This window comes from Anabrus simplex, chromosome 10 (assembly GCF_040414725.1).
Source record: "Anabrus simplex isolate iqAnaSimp1 chromosome 10, ASM4041472v1, whole genome shotgun sequence".
NCBI classification, from domain to species: Eukaryota; Metazoa; Arthropoda; class Insecta; order Orthoptera; family Tettigoniidae; genus Anabrus; species Anabrus simplex.
In genome coordinates this window covers 35,490,530-35,504,824 of record NC_090274.1, presented here as the reverse complement: position 1 = coordinate 35,504,824, position 14,295 = coordinate 35,490,530, and the positions used below count along the sequence as shown (strand labels likewise).

The window sequence follows — 14,295 nt, the reverse complement described above, 5'->3', positions numbered from 1 at the left end:
TAGGTTTTCCTTGGTTTCCCACTTCTCCTCCAGGCAAATGCCAGGATGGTACCTAACTTAAGGCCACGGCCGCTTCCTTCCCTCTTCCTTGTCTATGCCTTCCAATCCCCATCCCCCCGCAAGGCCCCTGTTCAACATAGCAGGCGAGGCCGCCTGGGCGAGGTACTGGTCATCCTCCCCAGTTGAATCCCCGGCCCAGAGTCTGAAGCTCCAGTACACTGCCCTTGAGGCGGTAAAGGTGAGATCCCTCGCTGAGTCCGAGGGAAAACCAACCCTGGAGGGTAAACAGATAAAGAATAAGGAGAAGACGAGAGGACACAGGTTCATATGCCATATTTTACTCACGGTCACCTCATAAATTGCCCGCCAGGCTACGAGCAGAGAGAAATTGATTTGAAGTTCTTGAAACAGGACACCCGTTCGCCTTGGTAGAGGTCATTTGTTTTTATTTTCCATCCGTCTTCGGCGTTCGCCCAGCTGATGAGTGTTGCTGCAGGTGCAGTGTCGCTGTATTATCTCAAAGAGGTGAGTCGCTCTCCAGCATACTTAGTTTTCTTGTTCGGTAATGGAAGATTCTCTTCTTTCTTTCTTTCTTTCTTTCTTTCTTTCTTTCTTTCTCTGTTTACCCTCCAGAGTTCGTTTTACTCTCGGATTCAGTGATGGATCCCACCTCTACCGCTTCAAGTGCAGTGTCCTGGAGCGTGAGATTTTGAGTCGGTGTGGGAGGGGGCGGGGGGGAGGTTCAGCTGGGAAGGAGGACCAGTACCTCGCCCACGTGGTCTCACCTGCTATGCTGAACAGGAGCCTTTTGGTGGGATAGGAAAGTTGGCAGGGATAGGCAAGGAAGAAGGAACGATGCGGCCGTGGCCCTAAGTTAGGTACCATTTCGGCGTTTGGCTCGAGGAGAAGTGAGAAATCACGGAAAACCACTTAGAGAATCGCTGAGGTGGGAATCGAACCCGGGCCTCCGGGGGGAATGGGTGGCAGCTAATCACACTGACTACTCTGGTCTTATACAGTAATATATTTCTGTTCAGTAGCGAAGATTGGGAATTTTATTTGCATTAGCTGAATGGAACACAACCTTTCATGAAATATTAATAATTATAATAATTCTCGGAAAGAATGAAAGCCTATTGGAACAACAACAAGAACGCACAGAAGAACTGATTGAGTTATTTGTTTAACGTCCTCCAGTATTGGGAGAATTCGTTAATAATTGTAAAAATAATAATAATAGCTAGCCTGGTGTCCATGACCATTAGGGCATTGAAGTCTAAACGGTCTGAAACTGAGGTTAGCCGGTTCGAGTCCCGTGGGTCGAAATGAAATTCACAATCAGAATGTTGGCCGGCAGGGTAGTGGAGATGTTGGTATACAATTTCTAATCACTAGATTGCGTGCCAAAAGTCTGGATTAAATACCAAACCTCTCCGCAGTGCTCATATGGAGTGAGGCCATATTGATGGCGATTCGTCCGTCGAATGGGGACGTTCAGCCTTGAACAGACTCCTTGGTGCTATTTCACTGGAGTAGGCTATGTGCCGGCACCGAGTTTCACCCTCTCCCTTCCTGCTATCATACATCATGCCAATTTCATCTCATTAACTTCTCTGATGAGGTTGACGTCAGGAAGGGCATATGGTCGTAAAAACTCGCCAAGAAAATTCATATCACTTCATACCCGACCCCGTAGAGGAACGGGACAAGGGTTCGACTTACATATAATAATAATAATAATAATAATAATAATAATAATAATAATAATAATAATAATAATAATAATAAAAGCCCGGATTTTTATGCAGTAACAGGTTAGATTGCAAACTATTTTGGTTAGTAAGAAGTGTCGGCCACCCGCTCTTCCAAAATGTAGCAAGTGTAACATAAATTATAGGGGTCCTGATTGGCCTCACCCCTAATATTGATGCAAACCCCGTAGCATAATCGTTGTGATGGTAGATGATTCCAGCTACTCGCTTCATTAAGTTTGCATTCTAACTTATTAATGCATCAAAATCCGGGCTCAATTACAAAAGCCGAGGTGGACATCCCTGGGTGGTGGTCCTAGTAGATTTTCAGAAAGCTTATGACTCTGTGGACAGAGACACCCTTTTCTCCATACTATGGGAACTTGGTCTGGATGGGAAGACCCTACGATTGATTCAAGCCACTCTGAGGAACACGACGTCCAAGGTCAGGTTCAGAGGTGAACTATCTGAAAGCTTTCCAATCAGAACAGGAGTTAGACAGGGTGATGGTCTCTCCTGCATTCTCTTCAACTGTGTCCTGGAAAAGATCATTAGAGAATGGAGAACTATGCTACCACCGGGAGCTGGACTGAAGCTTGGGTACAAGAGAGACAACCTCATTGTCCCATGCCTAGCCTTTGCCGATGACCTCATTCTACTGGCAAACAATATAGAGGAGGCTACCTACAACTTACAGAGTCTTTATTGTGTAGCAGTTAAGACTGGTCTGAAAATCAGCATGCAGAAGACTGAATTTATGACCAATATCAAGGAGGCCCCTTCTACAATTCCTCTCACAGACGCTACCATACGAAAAGTACCTGCGGTTAAGTACTTGGGAGAATGGATCTCTGCGAATCACAACAAGAACCTAGCCATAGATGCCAGATGTACCAAGTTTGAAAGGGCTTATCACTTGTGTCGTAGTATCTATTCATCTAAGTGGCTCTCCAAGAACCTCAAGCTCAGACACTACAACTCGGTAGTCAAACCATCTGTTCCGTATGCTTCTGAGTGCCTTGTAATGGCCGGGAAGGGCCCACTCAGAAAGCTGGAGTTAAAAGAGAGGAAGATCCTGAGGAGGATATTAGCACCAATCAGAGAGGAAGGAGGCACTTACAGAATCCGCCATAATAATGAACTGTATGAACACCAGGAGGACATCGTCACGTCTATAAGGAAAAGGCGCCTGACCTTTTATGGACACTTGGCCCGTCTGGATTCCGAAAGACTCACCAACAGGATATTCACAGTAACAGGAAGAGGCAAGGCTTCTAAGAACAAACGGATCACGTCAGTTAAGTCAGATATGGAACAACTAGATATCCCACCGGGACAAACTCATGACCGACTACTGTTCCGTCAAGCCATCCAACACGGAGTTTTCCCAACGTCCCTTACAAGTAAGAAGACTACAGGAACTAAGTGGACCGAGGAGAGAAAGCTGGCTCATAGTCAGCAAATGAAGGAGTATTGGAAGAAGAAGAAAGCAACAACTTTACCCAAGAGTAGATACGAGCCCCGTGGTCCTCAGTAGGCCTAAACGACAAAGAATAATAATAATAATAATAATAATAATAATAATAATAATAATAATAATAATAATAATAATAATAATAATAAAGTCACTGGTAAGAGTCAAATTAGGGTATGGTTCCAGTGTAAGGGACCCTCACAAGGATTACCTGATTCGAGATTTGGAGAAGTCCAAAGGAAAGGAGGACGATTTGTTCTGGGTTATTTCAAACAAACGAGTAGTGTTACTAAGTTATGACTAAGATATCCTGATTACACCCAGCTTTCACTGCCGTACAGAAAAATTAATCACTATTACCATATTTCCATTCGGGAGCTGACAGTTTATCGCAACTGCGAGTTCACTTCATTAGCCTTGGTATCACCTTGTTTCAGTTTCAGTTACTATACTTTGGCCGTGCGGTTTGGGACGCGCTGCTGTGAGCTTGCATTCGGGAGATAGTGGGTTCGAACCCCACTATCGGCAGCCCTTACTACCTTAATTAAGGCCACGGGCGCTTCCTTCCCACTCCTAGCTCTTTCTTGTCCCATCATCGCCATAAGATCTATCTGTGTCAGTGGGACGTAAAGCAGGGGTATGATGCGCAAAGGTATCACCCAAATATCACTATAAAATTTGTCATAAATGGAACATAATAATTACTTTCACACATATCAAGTGAAAACTCCCTGGCAAATTAAGAAATACCGTCGTTATTTGAGAATTATGAAAACATACTTAAGGCTAGTAGACAGGACTGGTTTATGTCGTACTCCGCTGCTAGTGCCGTCTTTTGTTACTTTCTTCAGGTCCAGGGCTAGGACCGTAGAATGGGAGTGCTATGTCTGTAGATTCTCATTATCTTTGGCCAGTACAAACAGCAAAATGGAGGTCAAAAGAAAAATAGCATGATCCCTGGACCAATAAATCACTAGTCCACTGAATTTTTCTTATGTACATTGGCCATACCATTTTGTCGCCTATTAAATATTGCATATCGCGATACAATTCATGAAAAGATGTCATTGACAAGTGAAGAATGAAGCGAAAGCAAAGATCTTCAGTGAACACAGATATCACACACGAAATTGTTCAAAGTGTAAGACAAAAGACATACGTGTGTCAGTGTGAGCGCAACACCAAATGTACTTGTAAAGTGGTAAAGTACGTATTAATATTCTCCAAAAAACATATATTTCTTAATTTTCCAGGGATTTTTCACTTGATATGTGTAAAAGTAATTATTATGTTCCATTTGTGACAAATTTTATAGTGATATTTGGGTGATACCAATGCGCACTATACCCTAAAGCAGCTTGTGTATAAAGATAAACCAATAAATGATGTAGAATTTATTCACAGCTTTGTTGAATTGAATAGTCTTCTGTAATTCACCTTTGTTGCCCGTAACTGGGAGACAGGACTTGGAATCCAGTCCATTCATTCATTCATTCATTCATTCTCTTAGGCAGTCAGTATTTCATTAATTCATAATGGAATGTTCAATTCAGTCTACCAAATTATTCATCACTCAACCAATCACCCATTCATCAGTGAATCAATGAATTAAAAGAACAGTCACTCGTCTGTTATTCCGGACCATATCACGCATTTGTTCAATATTGGCGTCAGTTACGACTGCAGATGGACGACCGGATCTTTCCTCATCCTTCACCCCCGTGCGACCTCTTTTGAACTGTTCAATCCATTGGTTAACACTTGGAAAATATTGTTCCCGTGTTGTGCTGAAAGTCTTCTTTGAAATTCCGCTCCTGGTACACCCGCAGACCACAAAAAATGGATTACGGAACTTTGTTTTTCCTTGGTGCAGGCAGAGAGTAGCGCGGCCATTTTTGTGTCGCAACAACGCAACCTCTAACAGGGCTTTTGGTTCCAATCTGTAACTAGCTTCAGGTACTTTAAGTCTCTTTTTCTAGATGGCGCTGGAGGTCATTCATAACGTGTAAATAGTGATATACACGTTCTGTAGATGGCACGCAAGTAAGCATGAAATGAGCGTTGTTAATAATTAAAGGCAGTTTGTCTCGAAGTGAAGTATTTAAAGTATTTCAAGTCTAACCTCAATCAGTGGGCACTTCTCACAAATTAATTAGTCATAAAACGTCAAGCATTGTGGAGATAATATTGCTGAATTGCATCGAATTCGACTTTACCCAATCGATTAACCTTGTTCAAACTTATATCGATTTTAATCGATATTTCCCATGATGCTACAGTATTTGTGTTGTTTGAATTCCAAGTGATCATGTGCTTGTGATGTAAATCTTAGTTCCTTGTGCTTGTTTATTTGAAATATATCTTCGCCAGTCCTCCTGAAATCCTGTATTTCCTGTTTGAGTACACATCAGGGGCTGAAAGCTGAATGGTTCTATTAATGTAGTTCTATATATTTCCTGTCTCAGTGCATCTAATTCTGTTATTTTTATTTTCATGTGGTTCTTGGATATTGATGTGATACCCCATTGTCTTGCATATGGTGTGCTCTGTTGTCTTGCTTTCGAAGGGATTTCTTATTTGTTATAATATCAGCTTTGTGTTAATGTGTCAATCATTCATTTGAAGTTAAAGCTGCTTTGAGGTGTGTGGTTATGTTCTCAGTAACATAGTATGCCATACGAACTAGGGGTATCAGATCATTATTTACAACGTAGTAAGTACTTGGAAATAAAAATATATGAATTACAATGTATTGGGCATGGAAGCAGTAGAACTGCATTATTATCGCCGTTTGGGGGGGGGGGCAGGGAAAGGAGGGAGAGGAGCCGTAAGCATACCCGGATGTGCGTCACTGCGCCGGATGTTAATTCTCCGCGCTATCTGTTGATAGTAATACTAAGGTATTGCACCAGAATGCACACTGTGGTGCTATCTCGGAAAAGAGACTAAAACTACTAGCGCCAAGTGGCTTGGAACCGAAATTTATCATTGATTTTCATCTCTATTCTATTCTATCCTCTTTGGATCTAATACCGCTGAAACCTACCACGGACAGAGACAGCGGTGCCATCTAGCGGCTGGTGACTACACAACGCCATGGAGTCAACCTAAAGACAACTGCAGATGCGTACTGACTTGCCTACGTAATTCAGTACAACACTCTGATACTGATACAGTTTTTCCTTTATTTATTTAGCATATGGCTTTACAGGTACAATACATACGTATATGGTTTTGGAAAGCAAACTATATATTTATGTAGCCCGCCTCGTGGCGATGATCGTTAAGGCGCTGAAGTCTAAACGGTCTGACACCGAAGTTAGCCGGTTCGAGTCCTGTTGGTCGAAAAAATTTTCACCATCAGAATGTTGGCCGGCAGGGTAGGGAAGGCGGTGCTATACATTTTCTCTCCGCAGTGCTCATATGGAGTGAGGGCATATGACGCTGTTGATGGTGATTCGTCCGTCAGATGGGGACGTTAGACTTGAGCAGACCCCTTGGTGCTATTCGACAGGAGTAGGCTATGTGCCGGCACCGGGTTTCACCCCCTCCCTACTAACATATATCACGTCATTCATTTCATCTCATTAACTCCTCTGATGAGGTTGACGTCAGGAAGGGCATCCGGTCATAAAAACCCGCCACAACAGATTCATCTCACCTCATACCCGACCCCGTAGGGAAACGGGACAAGGGTTGTACAAAATAAACGATATTTTTATGTCCAGGTTGTTTATGTAACTAACTGTCTCTGCAAACGCATGAGGAAAACCACGGATGTCACCAATGTATCTTTTTTTTTTTTTTGACACTCGGTGATAATATGCTGCACGGTCTGGTTAGCTGCACCACAGTTTCATAATTCTGATTTCAAAGGTCATGTTCAGTTCTGGAAATGATCTCGTCAATTATAATCTGGGCATTTTCAATCTTACCCATAACTTAGAATTTTCACATAAGACCTTTTTCAATTTCCTTATTCTCATTTCAAAGGTCATGTTCAGTTCTGGAAATGATCTCGTCAATTATAATCTGGGCATTTTCAATCTTATCCATAACTTAGAATTTTCACATAAGACCTTTTTCAATTTCCTTCACGTCACATCGACGCAGACATGTCTTATGGCGATGATGGAATATGAAAGGGGTAAGAAAGCGACCGTGACCTTAATTAAGGCACAGCCCCAGCATTTTTCTGAAGTGAAAATAGGAAACCACGGAAAACCATGTTCAGACCAGCCGACAGTGGGTTCGAACTCAATACCTCCCGAATGCAAAGCTTCGCTCCACAGCCGTAGCGTGTTAACACGGGCAGCCACTGCGCTAGGTCTGAAAATACTTTCTTCAGTATATGCCCCCTTTACGCCAAATTGAGGGAAGTTTCGTAAGGGATTGGAATACATTATCAAGGAGAATGTTCGATAAACTTTTAAGTTCTTTGAAAATGTTTTAGAAACAGTTAGGGAATCTGCCACTTCAGCCCTAAAGCAAAATCATTGATGAATGATTGACTGGCATCGGAGATTTGTCATACGCTGACATACTCTTTGAAAATTTTGGAACTACAGTGCTGCCTGTGACCCGGCTTTTCCCTTCTGGCAGACATTTAAAACCTCCAGAACCGCTGATGTTGGCTACGCCGTGCGCTTGCTGTAATTGTGCTTAACGGTTCAAAAATGCTATATGAAGATCTCCTTGAAATAAGGATGTAATCAACAAAATTTTGAAAAGAGAGATTTCAGTGGAAATAGAATGGATCATCACGCCTCTATGCTGTGGTGTCATCTTACGTCTTATATGTCTTGGTTTACAGCCAGCAGAACATTGTCCTCCCTGGAGTAAGTGTTTGTGTGGGTTCATCATCAGGTGCAATAGATCATTTTTAAACAGCTATAGACGAAATTCACACCTATATTTTGAAATATTTTCTTGACACTTTCATTGTTATTGTTGTTATGTGTTTGTTTTTACACTAATATTATTTGCTATCATTTGTATTAGTTGTGAATAAACATCATCATCATCATCTGTTTACCCTCCAGGGTCGGCTTTTCCCTCGGACACAGCGAGGGAGCCCACCTCTACCGCCTCAAGGGCAGTGTCCTGGAGATTCAGACTCGTGGTCGGGGATACAACTGGGGAGAATGACCAGTACCTCGCCCAGGCGGCCTCACCTGCTATGCTGAACAGGGGCCTTGTGGAGGGATGGGAAGATTGGAAGGGAGAGGCAAGGAAGAGGGAAGGAAGCGGCCGTAGCCTTATGTTAGGTACCATCCCGGCATTCGCCTGGAGGAGAAGTGGGAAACCACGGAAAACCACTTCCAGGATGGCTGAGGTGGGAATCGAACCCACCTCTACTCAGTTGACCTCCCGAGGCTGAGTGGACCCCGTTCCAGCCCTCATACCACTCTTCAAATTTTCGTGGCAGAGCCGGGAATCGAACCCGGGCCTCCGGGGGTGGCAGCTAATCACGCTAACCACTACACCACAGAGGCGGACGTGAGTAAACATCCTGAATTAATTCACACCAACATCAAGCTTACTGACAAGATAGTAGAACAAGTCACCAGTTTCCTTTACTTAGGAACGCTGATCACAAAGAACAACAGGTTCAGCAAAGAGATCAAAAGGCGAATAGCCGTTGCCAAACAGTTGTATAGTAATAAGAAAAATCTTTTGGCTGTGAATATTTGACAATCAGAGATCAGGATTTGGAACGACTGGAAGCGTTTGAGATGTGAATCTGGAGACGAATGCTACGGATTAAATGGATTCAAAAGAGAACAATCGAAAGCGTTCTGCGATAAATTCAAGGCAGGAGAGAATTAATGCTAAGGATACAGAGAAGAAGACCTGAATTCACTGGCCACATCTTGCGACATAATACCTCTTGCCAATCTGCTGGAAGGGAAAATCACGAGGAAGAAAGGCCAAGGACGACCGAGGACAAATTCCTTCAAAACTTGGCACTGAGTTTTCATTATGGTTCCTACACTGACTGAGCAAATGTCATGGGAGAGCGGAGCACTGATGCGCAGGAGTTTTGTCTGCGCACCACACGCCCCCTGTGCCAGCAGCAGTTGTATAGGAGACCTTGTGAGCAGTGGCTGTGCATGTGGCAGGTGTAACATGGAACGTCGTCGTGAGCTGCCACCGTTCGAACGGGGTATGGTGCTCGGTGTCCGACGGATGTGAAGTGCGATTTCGGAAATTTTGCGGGAATTCGGCTTCACACGATCAACCGTGTCCATGGTGTATCGTGAATGGTTGAATGCAGGTGTCACCGTCCACAACAGACAAACAACCGGCCGTCCAGCCACCCTCGATGACCGTGACCGGCGACATCTGAGAGGGATTGTCAATAGTGACAGACCGGCAACCGTGCAACAAATCACGGCTCAATTCAACACAGGCCGTGCTAGACACGTCTCCCAGTGGATAATCCGTTGGAACATGGCTTCTATAAGGTATGGGAGCCGGCGCCGCACATGGGTGCCACTGTTAACCCAACGTCATCGGGCACAACGACGCGCATTTGTCGCCAGTCACCAGGGATGGACACTGGAACAATGGCGTAACGTGGTATGGTCGGACGAATCACGATTTCAACTGCACCATGCCGATGGGAAGCACCGTCCATGGCGCAGACCACATGAAGCGATGGATCCCGCCTGCCTCGAAGGTGTGGTCCAGGGCGCTGATGTCTCTGTTATGGTCTGGGGTGCATTTTCCTGGCATGGAATGGGCCCCTAGTTGTTCTGGAAGAGGCTTTGAATGGTACGCGGTATGTTGAGCTGCTCGGAGACTATCTCCACCTATTTTTGGCCTTCCAGCGCCCAGACGGTTCTGCGGTGTTTCAAGATGATAACGCGCCGCCACATCGCTCCCACGTCGCCCGGGAATAGTTCCAGGAACATGCAGCGGAGGTCCAACGACTGCCATGGCCACCCACAAGCCCCGATATGAACCCTATCGAGCATATCTGGGATGTCCTTGAACGCAGGCTTCGTGCCATGGATCCTGCACCCACGAACAGACCAGCATTGGCGGCCGCTCTGAAAACGATTTGGTGTCAGCTGCGTCCAGAGGACTACCAGGGACTTGTCGACTCACTTCCACGGCGTCTCACTGCAGTTCGCAGGGCCAGAGGAGGCCCCACACGCTATTAGGTGACTATCCCATGACATTTGCTACGTCAGTGTATTATGAAATGAAACGAGGTGCTGAGGACGGAGAACATTGGTTGCATAGACACTGATGTTCATGTGTGTTGCAATTCAAGCAGGGAAATCAAAAACCCACTAACTCCAGTAAACCTAATTTTACAGGAGAGAGAAAAACTGATAATTTCCCAGACTGATTTTAAATCTAGTGCGTTTATGTGCTCACATTAAGTAAAGGTATATTCTTTATCAATTAAATGCTTTGTAACTTAAGGTGTTTATGTTATTTAATGCTACAATTAGAATTAAATAATGGTGGAGTTACGGTTTTTTTAATTTCCGGAGTGTATGAAATAATGAAATATAAATAATGTGACAGAAAAGGTACTAGTATACCATAACTACCATATGAAACGATAGTATATGTAAGTTCATTACTAAAATTAGCATTGTTACATTTTTAAATTTCAAAGCTACAGCGTGAGGCTGATATCCATTAAATACTCTAATCTAAATGATACAAAAATACAATCAACAAATAAACTTAAAGACTTTCATTACAGGTATTCTGTTTCACTTTCATTCTCTTGTTCAGTATGTGAATCAGGGTTATTACCGTCAGCAAACAGAGTTTTGTATCACATCGTACTTTCCTCCGAAGTGGAATTAATTCAATTTTGAAAGTCCTTTTGCTTTCCTATTTTTTTAGTGGCAAGTGTGAGTATTACTTTTGTTGAGTGGGAAAAGAAGCAGTTTTATTGGGTCTCTGGATGTTAAATCAACTCCATATTGTAACTTTTCGCAGTTTTACTCACATGGATTTCAGTTTTGTGGGATGCCGAATATCGTATTACTTTTGTGTTATGAGAAATTTCTCGTTTCAATAATGTGTTGCTTTACTCCATCAGGGTATTTAGACGAGCACTGCTTTTTGCACCTAGAAAATTACTAATACTAACGCATTTATTTAAAGCGCATGTTTATATATAACATTTATACATGACAATAAAAATTCTATTTCACATCTCAGCAGTGATACATTGTTTAATGTTCAACTTTTTGGGTAATACAATATCAAATGAAACATTTGTGGTTAGCTAATTGCCCTTTGCTTTAAGCCTTTAAATACTCTTCCGCTTCCATTTGCCTTCATTTATTCGTTTCTTTCCACTTATTTTCCTTTCGGAATTTGAATCTGATTCCATTTTAACCTTTCAATCCCTGCTCAGATGGTTAAGTGATGGTGTTGCCATCTACCTGGAAATAAAGCATGGAAAGAAACAACTCTCTAAATCCATGCAGTAAGAGGTGTTTTGCTTTCCATGGATTTTAAAAAACACCTCCTGTATGCGGATGAATGACGGAATTAGAGTATTCTTCCCTTCTATCCATGCGGAACCCACTAAAAAGCCCCATCCAGCCCATAACTCAATTTTGTCAAAAATTGCAGTCAGTGGGTTTTTGATCTCCCTGCTTCAATTGCAATTGAAAGTGCAGGATTTCTCTTCTGTTATATACAAATGTAAGATATACCTGCAGATTATTTTCAATTGCATCACTTCCAATTCATAAATTATCTTTAAAACCTTAAGTTATAACAATAAAATATTTTTTAATAGATGAATTCATTTCTCCACTTGTATACGCAAATTGGTTCAAGTAAAAATTACTGGTTTGTTGGTTACATTCTTATTCCGAAGGGGTCTTCAATTGTAACATTTCTCTCTTATCATTTCACAGCCAAGATGTCGGTGTTAGAACCACCTACAGAGGAGCAATTGGCCTATATTTACAGCCAGTTGAACGTGACCCCTGAAAGTCTAGAACGGGATGTGAAGTATCTAATGGACTGGATATCACAGCAGCCTCATCTACCGGACGGGATTGGTAAGTTGGTACAGATCAGGGTTACTATACACCTGTATCCCGTCTATTGATTTAAAGTCGTGCATTTTATGCAGTTTCTTTTGAGGGCTCTTCAGCTTTTCCCTCTTCCCTGGCATATTTCCTAATACAGGCCGTGTAATTTAAGACTTCGCAGTGGAGTACCGAGGGATAAGAGCAAATACAGTAGAGACAATACGCGACACTTACGGATTTAGCCTTGATAAAATGGGAGACAATTCGACGGTGGCTCTCCTAGTGACTTGACCTGAAAAAATCGCGCTAAATTCAAATATCAATGGAAATGTACAGTATATACGGAAATGGATAAATAAATTACGTCTAGAAAGAAAGTGTTATTGAGATTTTAACTTCGGAGTTGCTAAAGTAATTCTGGATAAATGAATGAAGAATTATTTAAAAGGTTATTATTCAAAGACTGAAATTAGACATGTAAACAAGATGTGAAATGGACTGCTGTGAAATGGCTTGATCTTTCATTTATGCATTACATTTTTAGCTTTAGCATTCCTGCCTGAACTCTTACGGTTGGATTTGTCTTTTTTTCTTATTTAAAAACATTGTATCCTCACATTAAGACACTTGTCAATAAAAATATCGGCACATTCCTTACACTATGATGCAATGAATTAACATTTAATAGCTGGACAATTTTCCTCTTAACATGAAGCCTACTAACAGAAAGAAAATCTATAAAATCCCGGCTTTAATCTGAGAAGAGGGATAAAAGAAACAAAAGTATGAATATGTTGTCGATAGTGATGCTTTGAGGAATATTTACGTACAATTAGAGTAAAAAATTAACATACCCTTGGCTGTAGAGTCGAGGATTTTTAAAGTCGCTGGCCTGGAAATGATCTGAACAGATCTCATAATTCTTATATAAGCGTAACGTCCCTTCTTTCTTGTACACATTATCCAAATCGCTTCTGTGACATTTCAAAACCCACAGATCACACCTACAACAACACATCGGTATTGAAGGTTAACTGCTGCACTATACAAAAAAAATATGCGTATTACATTTTAAGCTAGTTAAAATATGGGTCGAGCAGGTCAGGAGATTATGAAGTGCTATAAAAATCTCTCTCTGTCACTGGAAGAATATATATGCAAACACAATATTACTTACATTTTCTTGTCACGAGGGAACCTGAAGAACGAGCGCGCATTCTTCTCTACTTCATAGTTACTGCAGCCAAACACAGCACATACCTTTCCCCTCATGTTGAGAGGAGATATCAAGAAATGACACACGCTACTATTTAATTATGTCAACTCACTGAAAACGCATAAACAATACCAAAGACTTCACACAAAAATACACGTGCTCTTATGACAGAATCAGTAGTTTTCAGGTCTACTCGCTAGAGAGAGAGCTCCAATAACTGTCCCTCGATATCTCGCTCAGTGTCGCGTATTGTCTCTACTGTATTTGATAACAGCACAGGGTAGCGGAAACAACGAACGCAGTGCCCGCTATGGTGAGCGAACGTACTCGTCTCAAAAAAGCGGTATGATTACGCCTACAGAATGTAAACGAAACAGAATTCAACAGTTATGTTCAGGACAAACAAATAAATCAAGTTCGGATGTCGTGAACACTGTTTATTAGCCAATTGCACAATCGTATTCTTGTGGTATGTTATGGACTGAATGATTTTAGTAAGATCGTATATGTAATCCTTTTTTCCATTACGTCCTAACGAATGTGAAATACAGTTTCCTCAGCTACTCTCCGAAGCAAATTTTATGGACTTACTAGAAGTTTTGCCCTTACCATATCTTCTAACCTTTCCTGTGTGAAAACTGCTCTCCTTCGCTGGTTTTTCTTATTAGTTACGGAACCACTACTAAGCCACATGCGAACGAGTTGCTGCACGTAAGGTTTTGACGGCACTGTCGAACTGGGAAACCGTCCACGGAATTTTCGAAGGCGCCTTTTAACTGATTACTTCTTTTTATGCAAATGGCACTCGACTAAAAATTTTCTCTGTGCTGT

The 14,295-nt window shown here is 42.2% G+C and overlaps 1 protein-coding gene across 1 annotated transcript in view; it reads left to right on the top strand.

Moving 5' to 3' along the window:
• Window positions 1-474: 474 nt before the first annotated feature.
• LOC136882028 (alpha-tocopherol transfer protein) overlaps window positions 475-14,295 on the top strand; it is a 39,779-nt gene continuing 25,958 nt past the window's right edge. Inside the window, exons 1-2 of the mRNA XM_067154533.2 lie at window positions 475-525; window positions 12,129-12,275. Of these exons, the coding sequence (XP_067010634.2) occupies window positions 12,134-12,275 (142 nt within the window). The 5' untranslated portion in view covers window positions 475-525; window positions 12,129-12,133. The remainder of the gene's footprint in view (window positions 526-12,128; window positions 12,276-14,295) is intronic.